This window comes from Hyaena hyaena, unplaced genomic scaffold (assembly GCF_003009895.1).
Source record: "Hyaena hyaena isolate Hyena2069 unplaced genomic scaffold, ASM300989v1 scaffold_368, whole genome shotgun sequence".
In the NCBI taxonomy this organism is placed as follows: domain Eukaryota; kingdom Metazoa; phylum Chordata; class Mammalia; order Carnivora; family Hyaenidae; genus Hyaena; species Hyaena hyaena.
This window is the reverse complement of record NW_024080989.1, coordinates 630,537-646,633: the sequence shown is the minus strand read 5'-3', so window position 1 is coordinate 646,633 and position 16,097 is coordinate 630,537. Positions and strand designations below refer to the sequence as shown.

Below are 16,097 nucleotides of genomic sequence, written 5' to 3'. Positions count from 1 at the left end.
TATTTTCATTTTTTTTAAATGTTTTATTTATTTCTAGGAGAGAGAGAGAGACAGCGTGAGCAGGGGAGGGTCAGAGAGAGAGGGAGTCACAGACTGAAACAGGCTCCAGGCTCTGAGCCGGCAGTCAGCACAGAGCCTGACGCGGGGCTCGAACCCACGAACGGCGAGATCATGACCTCAACGAAAGTCGGACGCTTAACCGACTAAGCCACCCAGGCGCCCCTAAATAGCCATTATTTTCAAACTAATTGCTTTTATAGGAAGTATAATCAAAATATTATCAAATACTATCAAAGTACTAATTACATACTTTTCCTATAATTTTTGGTAGAGACTTTTATGATAAATATGGGAGGAATAAAATTAAGTGAGGAACAAGTTGGTTACAGCCATTTATTTTACAAAGGGGCAAATCAAAATCTCACTGATAATTCACATACATATGATTTTTATGTTTATATATGATATGATTAATATATATGATTCAAATGCACATACACATATAAATAGGATCCATTAATACTAAATATAATTATCAAAAAATCAATTAATTGGTTCTTGTCCACAAAAAAGTCTATCAAAATACCTACACAATTGATGAATTATTAATAACTAAGCATATGTAATTAGATGCAAGCATACATACATCTTACCATTATTATTTAGTTTTGTTCTGGACGACCTGGTCAATATAAAAAAAACATGTATAAGAGGCAGCCTTTAAGAGGCCCAGAATGATTTCTGCCTCCTTGTATTCATCCCCTTGTACAATCCTCTCCCTTTAAGTGTGAAAGACTGTCTATACCTTGCCTGTAATAAACAGAATGTAGCAAATGGAGGTCACTCCCATGATTATATCATATAAGACTCTCTCCAGACAGACAAGGGCTATTTTCCTGCTAGCCTTGAACAATAAGAGCTGTGTAGTAAGAGACCACTTAGAAGAAAACTGCAGGTGACCTGTGGGAGCTGACAGCAGCTCCTAGTCAACAGCCAGAAAGAAAATGAGGACCTCAGTCCTACAACTCCAAGGAGACAACTCTGCCATCAACCTGACTGAACTCGGATTGCTCCCTAGGTAAGCCTCCAGATTAGAACATGGCCTGGCTGACACCCTGATTGTAGCCTTGTGAGAAACTGAGCATAGGGTCCAGGTGAGCCACGTGTAGACTTCTGACCTATAAAACTGTCAGATAATAAATAGATTTTTTTAAGCTACTCAACTTGGAGAAATTTGTTACACAGCAGCATAAAACAGATACATGGATCCTTGCTCCAGTCAAGCCTTGAGAGGACTATAGTCCTAGTCAGGGTCCTGGGTACCTGGACTACAGTCTTGTAAGTGATACTATGTCAGACACACCCAGCTAAACTGCAGCCAGATTCTTAACCCATAGAACCTGTGGTATGATCATTTTTTGTGGTTTTTATGTTGCTAAGTTTTAGGGTAATTTGTTACACTGCAGTGGATAACTAGTACAGCATGAAACAGACAAGAATAAAAACACCAAAAGGAAAGAGGGATGATAATCCTAGAAAATCAGAAAAAAAAGCAACTTAAAAAATAATCAGGATCAATAAACTAGGTAGATTTAAGATCTATTCAGAAGAATATATTTCTCCAAAGTACTTATAGTATAAATGGGATTCTACTCTTAATGGCAACAAAGATTAAGATAGCCAGGAATGTATCTGACCTAAATGAATCAATCATTTTTACTGGGTAACAGAGCTTGAATAAAAAAAAGCAATCTTAATATTGTGAAGAGGTCAATTCTGCTTAAATTTACTCATAGGTTTATTTGACTCTAATCAATATAACATGATGAGATAAAATAGAACACGATGAGATAGAAAAATCATTTTCCAGAAGAATGAAGATTAACAGACGAAATTTATTTTATTGTTTGGAAACACATGTTTTAAAGTATATTTATTTATTCTGAGAGAGAGAATGAGTGGGGGAGGAACAGGAGCAGAGAGAGGAGGAGAAAAGAGAGGGAAAGAGAATCCTAAGAAGGTTCCACACTCAGCACAGAGCCTGATGTGAGGCTTGAACTCGCAAACTGTAAAATCATGATCGGAGCCAAAACCAAGAGTTGGATGCTTAACCAACAAAGCCACCCACATGCCTCAAGACAAATTTAAAATAAAAGGATTAATTATAGGGATTATGCTTATTGAACATTAAAATATAATATAAAGGAATAATCACTCAAATGTTATTAGTTATGTTTAGACAATATCCCTGTTTCATATACATAATGTTACTTCATCCTTAACAATAATCCAACAAGTAAATACTATCATTAAACACATTTTACACATGAAAAAACTGAGGCAAAGCTCACAAAACTAGTGAATATATTAGGGACACACAATGTGGTTTCAGAGCCAAAAGAGACTGACAGGTACAACTGGAAAGAACCAGTTGTTTTGTAGAAAGCAAATTCTAATATGAGCAAAAAAGGTACAACCGGAAAAAACCAGTTGTTTTGTAGAAAGCAAATTCTAATATGAGCAAAAAATTAGTAAAAGATCAAAGAGATATCACCTGCCAACAGGGATGGGAAGATTTATTCCATAAATGATATGACTTTAGCTATTTAAACGTTCAACCACAGACTGTCCCCACTGTCACACACTGAAGACCATAGTCTCCAAGAGATAGGACACTGTTTTATTCTATTAGTGCCTAGGGGCTGGCATGTTATGGGCAATGTCCAGCACTAGCAAGGGTAAAGGAACACTCTTGTGCATGAATGAAACTGAAGAGCTTAGAGGAAGAAAGCCTCACAAGTTTTAAACAAGCATTTCTTTTGCCTGATCTTCAACCAACACACCAGTGTAAAGATTGATCCATGAAATGCAAGTTAAAACAAGTTTATGCCTAACAGACTGATCAAGATTAGAGACACCAAGTCCAGTTAATTTTACCTTCATAATAATCCTTCCGTCAACACCTCTTCTTTCTCCACTGATTAACTGATTAGCCCCTAACTGGTCTTCCTGCTTACCCCATACTTGGCCAGGATGCTTACCTGACCAGTCCCCTGCTCACCTTGCTTTTAGGATTATATCCTCAAATTATTTTCGTTTTCTTTTGTAATTTTTTAAAATGTTTATTTATTTTCAAGAGACAGAGAGACATAGAGCATGAGATGGGGAGGGGCAGAGAGAGGGGGGGGAGACACAGAATCAGAAGCAGGCTCTAGGCTCCAAGCCATCAGCACAGAGCCTGATGTGGGGCTCAAACTCATGAGCCATGAGATCATGACCTGAGCCGAAGTTGGACGCTTAACCGACTGAGCCACCCAGGCGCCTCTATCCCCCTCAATTCTTAACCCAGCTTACAAAGCCTATTAGGCTCCAATTCCTATTGTGCTGTAGCCATATTGGATTCCTTAAACCAAAATGTGTGCATAGGACAGGTAGGTTTTAAAAAAAAAAAAAAAAAAAAGGTGAGGGGCACCTGGGTGGCTCGGTCAGTCAAGCATCTGACTTCAACTCAGGTCATGATCTCCCAGTCCATGAGTTCGAGTCCTGTGTTGGGCTCTGTGTTGACAGCTCAGAGCCTGGAGCCTGCTTGAGATTTTGGTCTCCCTCTCTCTCTGTCCCTCCCTCACTAACACTCTCTCCAAAATGAAAAAATGCTAAAAGAATAAATAAATAAAAATAAATGAATGAGGTGGGCCGTGTGAACATGACAGATGATGAGTGACAATCAGCCTCCGCAGTCAGGAATGCTGAGGACTGAGGCAGACTAGTCCCTGTTTGCCCGCTAGTAGATGGCTCTCTTCATGGTTTGCAGACCATTAGATGTTTTCTAAAAGCTATAAAGTGGGATTTGAAATGTGACATCTCATTTTAGATGTTGGCAACAAATAACAGTTTAACGCTCAGGGGCCAAGACTCTCCTGCTCAAACAAATCATGCCTCTGAACCATATGGGACCTTCTAACTTTATAACCTCTAGGCTCTGCTCTAGGGTTATCACTTCTACTTGCAAATCTGTGATCATTTCTTTTGTTTATTCTTTCATTCATTCACTTATTTATTGTGCTTTATGAAATATGGGCACTGGCTTAAGGAAGCCCAAATATGAAGGCTCAGTTCACATATCATTTTCTCATATGAGGTTATATGCTCTGTTAACACTCTATTTTTACTTTAGAACACTTATCACAGTAATTATATAACCATTACTGTTATATATACTGTGAACCCTTACCCCCACCCCCCATAGTATTGTAAATTCCATGAAGGCCCTGAGAGTTTATGTTTGTTGTACCAGGACTTGCTGGCCAGCAAATAGTGGGCAATATCCAGATGGAGGTTTAAGCAACCAGATGTCCTTATGCAGTAAAGGTTCAAGGGTAAAATGGAGCAACCTCTGTGGTGGGGCAGCCTGGCAATTTATTTTAAAAATTTTAAATGGGACATTTCTTATGACTGAGTGACCACAATTCCAGAAATTTAAGCTAAGGAGATAATTCACTAGGTGTGCAAACTTTTGTGTCCAAGGCAATACATTATAGCCTGCTTACAACAGTTAAAAGCTAGACACAAATGTCTAGCTATCAAATTGGATCATTTGACAATCATATTTAAAGGAAAGGTGGTTTAAGAAAATTAACTATTACAATGAAAAAATGCAAGATATGAAAATGTAAAATTCTATCACAGTATGACTACAACTGTGCTTAAAAACCACATAAATTCCCAAATCTACATCCCAATAAAAGAATGGAAGACCTTAATTATCATGTTCAAGTAGTAAAACAATAGATGATTTCCCCCTTTCATCTCTTCTTTGTCTAGCACAACCATCTGGGTATTCTCAGGGAAAAAAGTCATTATATTAACACAGTTGAGTCCAGGAGCAATAACTCTCCCTTAAGGGATACAAACTTCACCCTGAACAAAATGGCATTTCATCAATCTCTCACTCATCCTGTAATGACAAGTTTATTGTGCATTAGTACTGGGCCTACATTCCCAGCCAGAGCAGATACCTAAAGGTAGATTTAAAGAACAGAAGTATTTGAGATACCACCTTTAACTGTGTGAAAAATACAAACCATTAACACTCAATCCCCTGCCCTGCGTGGCACCAGAGGGCTAAAAACTGGAAAAGCCTTTTGTCTCAGCTTTTTAAGAGTTGGCTCTATACAAATTCTGCTCCCTATAGAAACGTAGCAAAGAAAATGTGTATCAAGTTAGGGTCAAAACAAGGAATGAGGTCTTATCAGGAAGATCCTTTATTTGTCTATACAAATAAAACTTTGTTCCAAATTTCTATACATCTCAAATGTACTGGAGAGTGGTTTACTTAGCACTTAAAGTGTGAGGGAGACTAGAAGTTCCATATTAAACATTATACTGCTGGTTATATGAATAGAAGATACTCAAGTAAAATCTACTTTTAATTTGTTAGGCTACATTTTATCAATACGTAGCAAGAGACTACATATTTCTATACAACTCAGAAAGAAAGGTATATACTGACAGGAAGAAATTCTACACTTGATTATGTTAACTGGTGGATCCAAGAGTAAAGGATATAGATTTGTGAGAGTGAAATAAGCTCAAGGATTATAATAACATTAAAACTGAACTGCAAAAGGAGCCAAACACAGCACTGTGGAATGCATTTGTAAATACCACCAGAGAACGATCAGTTCTGGTTTGTTACAAGAGACATGAAACATCACGACACCTGGTAAATTATTAGTTCTTTATGCATGAAATATGTAGTAAAATCAGGATTACTCACGTGATATCTCTTCGTTGATAGCAGCCCTGAAGTAGGCAGGCGATCAGGTCACTGATAAACTCTACATCATCTCTGTGAAGAGCTGCTTCTAACTCCTATGAGGAGACAGAGAAATTGAGAGATCAAACACAGGTTCCTTAAAATTCACCTGTCTCTCCCCTCCTACAACCCACACTGTTGACAACACCCTCTAAGCCACTACATGGTCAGAGTAGCCAAACTGCTTGCCATGGATGAGCTCTGCCTTTCTTCCAACAGTTCCTGCTAGAAGAGCAATGAGTTCAACTTTTTGTTTTTCTATGGAATTTATTTCTCCCATTGCTCCATTACCAAACTCCCCTCCTTTTTTCTGCACATGAGAAGAAACACACATATATCTTTTTGTAAGTCAGTGCTAGCTAACATAATTATCAAAGAACTTAACTTCTACAAATATGCTATAATGCCTTCTACTTTAATAAGAGAATAAAAGAGCAAGTATATAATTAAAAAGTATTCATCAGGGGCGCCTGGGTGGTTCAGTCGGTTGAGCCACCGACTTCACCTCAGGTCATGATCTCACAGTTCATAGGTTCGAGCCCCGAGTCGGGCTCTGTGCTGACAGCGAGCTCAGAGCCTGGAGCCTGTTTTGGATTCTGTGTCTTCCTCTCTCTCTCTCTGACCCTCCCTTGCTCATGCTAGCTCGCCCGTTCTCTCTCTCTCTCAGAAATAAATAAAACATTAAAAAAAATTATTCATCATTCACTTAACAGTTTTAACAGGTATACCACCCACAACTGTTTTAAAAACCCACTAATTTATTGAAAACAAATAGCACTGGTAGTGAGCAATGTAGCAGTTCTAATTTTGAGGACTGATGATAGGAGATTGCTAGAACTGAGATTAATCTTACATCATCTGGAGAGAAGTGAGGTAATGTCTATGTTAATGGTCTAATCCAAGGTGAGATTTATTTGCTTTCCTTGGGATTCAAGCAGGCAATGCAAAAGATTTAGCTGGTCTTAGTACAGTATGCTGAACAAAGATTAGTTGAGAGGAGCTACTGGGACAAAATGTGACAGTGGGGAAATTTTAGGAGATCCTATTTCTCTTTTTGATCTCCCATAATAAACCAGTATTTTCTAAGATGATGGAATCTGTTCTAAGTCATCAGCTCCTGGAACACCAAGTTCGCCAGCACTGTTCTAACCAGGCTATCTTCTGCATGCAGGCCATCTCCCAAGGGTCTGCTCTGCTTATAGTTTGATAGCTTATGATACTGACCAGATTTTTAACCACAGAAAAACTGAACTTTGAAGGCTTGTATTAATGGCTCTGAAAGCATGAGGTGTGCATAAGAAGCAATTTCTGACCTTAACACCAATTGCAGGGCAATGCATACTGAACACGGTAGTCTTCTTCTATTATAAAAACAATAAAGTTTTTATAAAATAGTCTTAAAAAATAATTTTGTAAGTTAACGGTTCCATTTATTATTTTATTTTTAGAAATTCTCAAGACTGTAAACATTCGCTCTGAAACTTCCATAAGACAAAAAACTGCTAAGCATACTGACACAAATAAGCAAAACAGAAACTACCCTGAGGTGGTTTACTTGAAAGGTTCACCTGTCCCATACTGCACTGAAAGTGTAGGTGAATGAGACTCAACATTCAAAGATAAATAAAGCTGAGGCTTACAAACATTTGGCTTGCTTTAATTGCAAACTTGGGAATTATAACACATCTATAGCAATGGTTCTTATATTAATTCCTGTTAGCAGAGTTCTTTTCTGCATTCTAGTTAGCGATTATTCAGGAAAACAAAAAACGCTACTAATCAGAGATAACAAAGATCTGAAATATAATTAGCCGGAATTCATTCATTCAACTAATATTTACTGGGCACCCACCCCATATAAGGTAATATAGTACTTCCTAAGCACTGGGGAGCTTAGTTTAGTTTAGAGAGATAAGAATACAAAAAAGGTACACAAACTAACTAATTAGCACTATTAGGTACAGAAAACGTGCTGTAGGTGCTATGGGGATTGAGAAGAAAAGGATTATTTCTGGCTGTGGGAAGCCTAAGAGATTGCGTCAAGTCGGTGGCACCTGAGATGGGCAAACTGGCTGGTGACAATGTGGGGGGAGAAGCAGGGCATAACCAGGTGTAGGGAGCAGCGGGACAAGGAAACAAAGAGGGTATCAGCTTCAGTTTAGCTATTTGGTAGATCATATAAGGGGGTGATGTGAGCTAAGATTGATAGCGGATACTGAATACTGAGCTAATGAGTTTGGCTTTTCTTTGGAAGACAAAGACGACTCACTACAGTTATTTTTATTGAGAGGGCACAGCTGCTGTGTATTTAAGATGAATTCTAGCGGTGGAGGGTGGGAGGTGAGGGTAAACACAAACAGCAGGCTGGGAGAAAGACTCTGAAGGACTTCCCAAACAAGAGACATGGCAGCGATGGGGAAACATGAACTCAAGATCTGACAGAAGTGAATGTGATGCAAAACAAGGAAAGATTTGAATGGTTCATATTTTAAGCTTGGTCACTGGGCAAGACTAAAAAGCAACCTGCAATTATAAGAGAAGCTGAACCCTTGAAGCAAAAAGTCCCAGGCCATCTTGTTTGATAGAGAAGCCAGAATTACCGAATGGTAGAGCTGGAGAGTCAATTATAGATCAGATTTTTTAAACCCTCCCAATGTCAGGATAAATAAACTTGACTCAGGAAGGTTAACTGACTCCTCCTGCGGTACTCAGCAAAAAGTGCCAGAACTCAGTGAAACCCAGACCACCCCATCTAGGCTCGTCATACTTTGTAAACTGCTTCCTACTGACCCATCCTCTGTATCCTAGAAAGGCTGATGGCTGCAATAGCTACAATAACCCACTTCCATTACTCCCAATCAAGTCCTCACATGTACCATTTCCCTAAGCAGAAAGAACTCCCTACCTGCTCCCCTGTCCGCCAAGGACTGTATGTCCTTTATGTGAAAATCTTTTATCTATAAAATCTTCCTAGTCGAGTTTCACTTTGCTGGTTCCTCCAGTAACTCCTTCAACACCATGTGTGTTCACATATCATTATACACTCCTGTTGATGAGGTTCTGTCCTCTTCCTCAGCGTATTAAATTAAATAAAATTAAATATCACAATGTGATTCTTGACTAAAGGTGCTGTAGTCAGTACTAACTGATGCTTTTTAGTGTTTTTAAAGAACAGAAGTACTGGGGCACCTGGGTGGCTCAGTCAGTTAAGCATCTGACTTCAGCTCAGGTCATGATCTTGTGGTTCGTGAATTTGAGTCCTACATCAGGCTCTGTGCTGACAGCTCAGAGCCTGGAACCTGCTTCGGATTCTGTGTCTCCCTCTCTTTCTGTTCCTCCCCTGCTTGTGCTCTGTCTCTCTCTCTTAAAAATAAATAAAGATTAAAAAAATAAAAGTACCAAATTAAATGGAGGTCTTGGCAGGATTCCTAGAAGTCAGAGGATACATGTGGATGGATTTTATTCAATAGTAAAGAATTCAAAATATTAATTTTATAAAAGTCATACTATAGAGCAAAATGTAGAGTCTGCATTAATTTTTAAGGTAAGACTACCAAAAAAAAAAAAATCACTCATACAGGAATAGTTAAAGCTCTAATATGAATTCTCTTTCTTTTGAACCTCCTGCTTCCCACTAATAGACATTCCCTTCTGGCTTAGGTGGAAATGCTAGACAAGAACGTTTCTCTTTCTTTCAGAGTAACTCTCATTAGATCCAAGTTCTAGCTGTCCAGTTTATACCTATGACATTGCCCTCTGAAGAGGCAACAATAAAATATAGCAATGGAGTCACTAAATGCCCTTTCTATTCCTTAATATTAACATATCAGTGTTAGTTTTATTCATCTACATAAGGTGCTTACCAAAAAGGAACATTCTTGTTTTCTTCTGTGGCCCTACCTGTAACATTAGCACAGAACTTAGCAAATAGTAGGTGGTCATCAAATTAACTTTAAAAAGTTTATATATATAAGGGCTTCTGGGTAGCTTAGTCAGTTAAGCACCTGACTTTGGCTCAGGTCATGATCTCACTGTTCGTGGGCTCAAGCCCTAAGTCGGGTTCTGTGCTGACAGCTCAGAGCCTGGAGCCTGCTTCAGTTTGTTTCTCTCTCTTTCTCTTCCTCTCTCTCTCTCTCTCTCTCTGCCCCTTCTCCGCTCATGCTCTATCTCAAAAATAAACAAACATTAAATTAAAAAAATATTTTTTAAGTTATCATTTTTTTCATTCACCTACTATATGCCAGGTAATAGAGATACAAAAGTGAATAAAGTCCTGATAGGTTTATGGATTTATGGATGGAAGGTAGGGAATGAGGGAAGGCTAAAATGTAAGCCAGATGGAAAACTTTATCTATCTATTATTGTGTTCAGTGTTGTCTCCCCCAGTGACCAGAATAGTGTCCAGCAACCAGAACAGTAGAAATTCAAATGTTTTCTTGACTGAATGACAGCAAAGAATTATGGAGACAATGTAACAAATGCCACATTAAATACACAAAACAATAGGGGAAATGGAGAAAACTAGAGAAACTGAGGAGTGCGGAGTAAGACTTTGCCAAGGAAGATTCACACAGAGCCCTGAAGGGAAGACTCTTACCTGGCAAATGCACAGTAAGGAGGAGCATGCGAAAGTTGATGGCATGTGTAGAAAGTACCAAGGACCATCCTCAACGTGGAGAGAGTAATTAGAGAACCACTGACAGGCCTATTCCTTGAGGACCTTCTCTGAAAACCATGAAAACCACACTAAAGAATGTAGGTTTTACTTCTATATGCAATCAAGTCTGAAGGAGAATGAAATGATCAGATCTCTATCTCAGAAAAAACAGTTCTGAGGGCAGTGTGCAGAATGACTGAGTGATACCAGAGGGAAGGACCATGGAGGTGAGTGTCAGCATCACCTGGAAGCTTGCAGGAAGTAGGGTACCTTGGAGCTACCACGGACTTACAGAAACCAGAATCTGCATTTTAATGAGAGCCCCATGATTCATATGCATATACAGTTTGGGAGGTGCTATTCTGGAAGATAAAAGGTCGGAGTCTGCGATAAATAAAACAGCAGCTGTGGGAATAAAGAAGGGGAGGATTTGAGAACACATGGAAGATAAATAAATGCTGGTTTAAAAAACAAAAGACATAATTACCAAAAGAAATGAAATAATGCCATAGGCCAAAAATGCTCTAAAACATGTAAGAAAGATAAAAATTCAATTTCTGACATAAGGACTGAATTAAATCCTTATATTGTAAGGCCAAACATACCCAAATGATTAATCTCAAGAAGAGCTAAAGCCCCTTGTTTATCTAAAAACCCGAGCATGAATGCATGATTATAATCAAACCATGCAGATAAAGTGGGTTATCAGTATCTGTGGAATTTACAGTTCTACCTCTAGCTCTAAAGCCTGTTGAAAGGACTGAAGAATTAAATGTAATTCAGATATCCAGGCAAACCACTGAATAATATCCTCTAAATGCAAGATTAGTGATCACTGGTGGAAAGAGTGGGTCATTTGATCCTTATAGAAGAATCTCTTTTCTACCAATAAATCTATTTAGAATGTAAAGAAATAACATGAAATTTCTGGTTAAAGTGTTCTCCAAACACTATCAACTGCCAATATCCTTTTATTAGTATTTCCAGAGAGTCATCAAGTAGAATTACAGACAAATTAGAGTGAAACAAGATGTTCAATAAGAAAATAAAAGCTAAGACCAACAAAGGTTAAGAGAGATATGGCCAAAAGATAAGATGTCCTTAAACCCACATTCTACTTACATGTAGATTATGAATTTTCAAGTTTGAAATTACTAACATCTTGTTAATCTGTGGTAGTTAGCAGAAATCAAAATTAGTCAAGTTACAATAAGTGTAAGAATTGTCTTAAAATACATGCCCAATAACTGAATTATTAATTTGTATAACAAATTTATATTTTCTTCAATAAATCTAAGGTAACATTTTAGTCCCTATCTGCATTATTAAAAATTCCCATAGGTGCTAGGAGGCAGAAGACTGGATGGGAAAGCAGCATTTGATACTGATGATGTTCTAATTCTGACGGATGTGATTTTCAGATGATATCACTTACAAATTAATAAAGTGAAACATTCCTAGATCAATGATGAGAGTGTGTCATGAGTCAAGAACAATGATTAATAAAATCTGTAAATCTGAAATTTAGAAGAGAAAAAGAAGGAAAGACAAAATTGTTTCAGTGTATTATTTTCTGCCTGCCTCAGTAACCAGGCTTCACTGGTGATTCAACCATAGTTTTTGTAACATTATCAGCAGAAACTGAGGCATCCTTATTTTAATTAAAAAAAAATTTTAAATGTTCTTGTTCTATATTCAACTATGATGGACTGGCTAAAGGGGATTGGTAAAAACTTCTCCCCATTGAACCTAGGTTTGTTTTTTCTAGCACAACTGTGACCCAATGAGGGAGCAACTGAGGAAAGTGGTTACACAGAAACGCAGAGTATCAGGGATTTGTATTTGCTCTTCCAAGGAGAAGTAAGGAGGTCTGAACTGTCCCTCAAGTGATACAAGTATTGAGAGGAACTCTGTTATTTACAAATAAAATTCAACCCCCCTCCATTGCCTACCATTCTACCCATGGAATACAGTAAACTCATAAATCAATAAGAAAATGGGTCTCAAAATATAAACTGCTTTTCAAATGTATTTCTATTTGCTTCATAAATCAGCAGCTATCTAGGTAACCCACCAAACAAGTATGCAAGGCCATGGTAACTTGTAAGGTGACAAAGTTGCCAGTAAACTTTCCCCCTCTAGCTCAGCAGAACTTAAAATGCAGAATCAGTAAAGATTAGAATGAAGAATAGGTGATAAACTCCCTGGAGAGCAAAGCTATTTTCCCCCCTCTTCTTCTCACCTCTCCCACATTCCCCTTAGTTACTGTTAACCCCAGCAGTTGGAACCAAATGGATAAACCAAGGCACACTAATATAGGCCTCAGTTTTCACCCTGTGGTGAAATCGGATATTATAGGAATCAGCAAAGAAGAAAGGTAACTGGGAAGCAATTTTAATCCTCCTGAACAGAAGAACTGGCTCTTCAGTTAAAAAATGTTCACTTTAATGGGTATAATGTCACATCTGCAGGAAGAAAAGGTTCTGGAACTCTGTTTCAAAACAATGTGAATATACTTAACAATACTGAATTGTGCACTTAAAAATGGTAAAGAGGCCAAATTTTGTATTATGCTTACCACAATTTAGACAAAAAAACTGACCCATTAAAAGTGTCTACCACCAAGGGTTTTGTAATGACTAAATGAGGCAATGCTTATAAAAGCACAGTAAATATTCTACATGTTAATATCACAATTATGTCATCTTCCTTACAATGAAAGTGTGTGGAAAAAAAGGCAAAGACTGAAGAGCTAGAAAGTGGCCTTTTCAAAATTCAGAGGTTTCTGGACAATAGAAATTAAAATCCTTTTAATACATGGCCTACCGTGTTCATAAGCCAATAAAAGCCAACAGTTCTCCAAGGAACTATTTGGAAACCCAGGTTATTCAAAGCTTTACTACTTAGGCCTTCAAACCCAGAGCTTAAGTCTTAGAATAAGGCAATAAGGAATACCCTTCTAAAATCCCTCCTGACACCCCCCCCGCCCAGTTTCTCTCCTCCCCTTTTGTATTTCCTTTTCACTGTGGGCACTGAGCTGTGAGCACAGAAATCTGAACTTTGCCAAGATGCTCTGGGACAGAAGAGGCAGGGGTGGGTAGGTGGGGGTGGGGGAGCAGAAAACACGCCAATCAGCCTAGAGAAGGGAGACCCATCCCTACTGCTCCTCTGCAGCTTCAGAGAGTAGCTGGAGGGAGTAACAGGATTTGCCCTCTTTGCAGCTGGCGTCACAGCTCATTAGGGACAAGTCTGTTTAACGTCTTTCCACCTCCTCCACCCTCAAGAACAAGCAGGGGCTGCTGGGAAAAGAACTCAGGACTGAGCAAGGGGAATGGCTCCAAATGGTGATTGGCAATGGGAGAGAAACAGGGCCTTTAACATATGTCGTGGAAAAATGTTTGTTTACAATTCATTACTTTAAAAAGTTCTGCCTGCCTGACTAGAGACAGTCAAACGACACAGGAAGAGTATCACTAATTCCTTTAATGGACAACGACGACCCAGTCAACACCTTTTCTTAAATAATGTTACAGGTAGCTTTTTATTGTTTTACACACTTTTAATCTCTCAAAATTTTCTTTAATCTTTTGCTAAAGAAGGTGGTAAAGAAAGAAAAACTTGTTTTTCTTCAGCTTCCAAGTAAGGATCAAGATCACAGCTGTACTACTGCCATTCAGGTACAATAATTTCTTTGAGTTTACGTAAGGAGGGAAAAAAGGTCTCAAGATAAAAGAATCATACATGCTGTATTTGATTTTAGAAGGTTTATAAATCTTCTGAATTGGCACAAGGACCAAGTGCAATGCAGAGTCTTGGAAGAAGATGGGGGCTTCTGTATAGGACCCAGAACTGCGCTTACACAAAGGAGATGCAAAGCAGGCCTTCCTGAAGGACTATCCCAGCTGCTTTCCAAGAGAGAATGCCTGGAGTGTGAGCTTGGAATACATGAAGAAATAAGCACACTAGCCTCCAGAAGGCACCCCTGACTTTGGCAGCTGATGCTTTCTAACTTGGTATAAATTAATTTAATCCCAAAGGCCTGCCCCATGCCAATTTAGACTGTAAAGTATAAATCAGCTGGAGTGGGTATAATGGTGAGGGACCTGAAACTGGCTATTGTAATACTTTCAGTTGGCCAAGTGGTTTATCCCAGGAGTCCCCAAAGGCCAGCAGGTCTGTATTGTTGCTTTGCTGCAACCATACCATTCCTCTCAACCATCCATGAAACAGCTGTGTCACTGGCTATGCTGCTGGGTAACAGAAAGGAAACCAAAATAGCTTCTCCCCTCAAATGACTGCTACCCTAAAATACTAGGTTAACTGGAAAATACTAACTATACCAATAAATGTGGAAATCTGGAAGAACATGATTTTCTGAAATCTGTTCAGAATTATCAAAACTGGCTCCAGCAGTAAAAAAAGGCTCAGAGGTTTCATGGATATTCTCCCATAAGGAAATGCCCATGATTATTATATAAACAATTCCTGAGCACTGAAAAACTGGGAAAGCTCCTCAGTAAATTCTATGAGGCTAGTATACTGGACATAGTGTACAGTATAGTCAGGCAGACAAAAGATCTGGAAAAGCATGTTCTTGACAGACCACATACAACCTCAGATCAAGAAGTCTAGTAGTCAAGAATTTACCCAAGGGATACAGAAATGCTGAGGCATAGGAGCACATGTACCCCAATGTTCATAGCAGCACTCTCCACAATAGCTAAAACATGGAAAGAGCCTAAGTGTCCATCAACAGATGAATGGATCAAGAAGATGTGGTTTATCTATACCATGGAATACTACATGGCAATGAGAAACAATGAAATCTGGCCATGTGTAGCAACATGGATGGACCTTGAGGGTGTTATGCTGAGTGAAATAAGTCAGGCAGAGAAGGACAAATATCATATGTTTGCACGTATAGGAGGATTAGGAGGAACTTGACGGAGGAACAAGGGGGAGAAGAAGGGCGGAAATGGTGGGGGAAAGGGAGAGAGGCAAACCATGAGAGACTCTTGAATGCTGACAAAAACTGAGGACTGATGGATGTGGGGGGGTGGGGGGGGATGGGCATGTAGGAGGGCACTTTGGGGATGAGCACTGAGTGTTATGTAGAAACTAATTTGACAATAAACTATTTGTAAAAAAAAAAAAAAAAGAAGTCTAGTAGTCAAGTAGTCTAGACTTCACCATTTAGAACAAGGCTTTCCAACTACGGTATGTGTGTTCCTGGGGCTCCAGAGTGTGTGGCCATAATACAGGAAACCATCTGTTTAAAATGGCACAGCTTCTAGACAGTCAGTCTTACTTTTACTTTTTGTTTGTTTTCACTGTTTTTTTTGTTGTTGAGAGATATATTTTTTTAAGATTTCTTTTAATGTTTTATTTATTTCTGACAGAGAGAGAGAGAGAGAGACAGCGTGAGCAGGGGAGGGTCACAGAGAGGGGGAGATACAGAATCTGAAACAGGCTCCAGGCTCTGAGCTGTCAGCACAGAGACCGACGTGGGGCTAGAACCCACGAACCGTGAGTTCATGACCTGAGCCAAAGTCAGATGCTTAACCGACTGAGCCACCCAGGCGCCCCTGTTGAGACATAGTTTTAACTTAAACATTTGCATGAATT

At 38.8% G+C, this 16,097-nt stretch overlaps 1 protein-coding gene and 1 pseudogene across 1 annotated transcript in view; one reads left to right on the top strand and one right to left on the bottom strand.

Annotated features, from left to right (window-relative positions):
• LOC120243778 (cat eye syndrome critical region protein 2) overlaps positions 1-16,097 on the bottom strand; it is a 177,187-nt gene that overhangs the window by 67,223 nt on the left and 93,867 nt on the right. The window contains exon 2 of the mRNA XM_039250017.1: positions 5,777-5,871. Coding sequence (XP_039105948.1) covers positions 5,777-5,871 — 95 coding nt within the window. The remainder of the gene's footprint in view (positions 1-5,776; positions 5,872-16,097) is intronic.
• Positions 11,931-12,000, top strand: LOC120243785 (annotated as a pseudogene).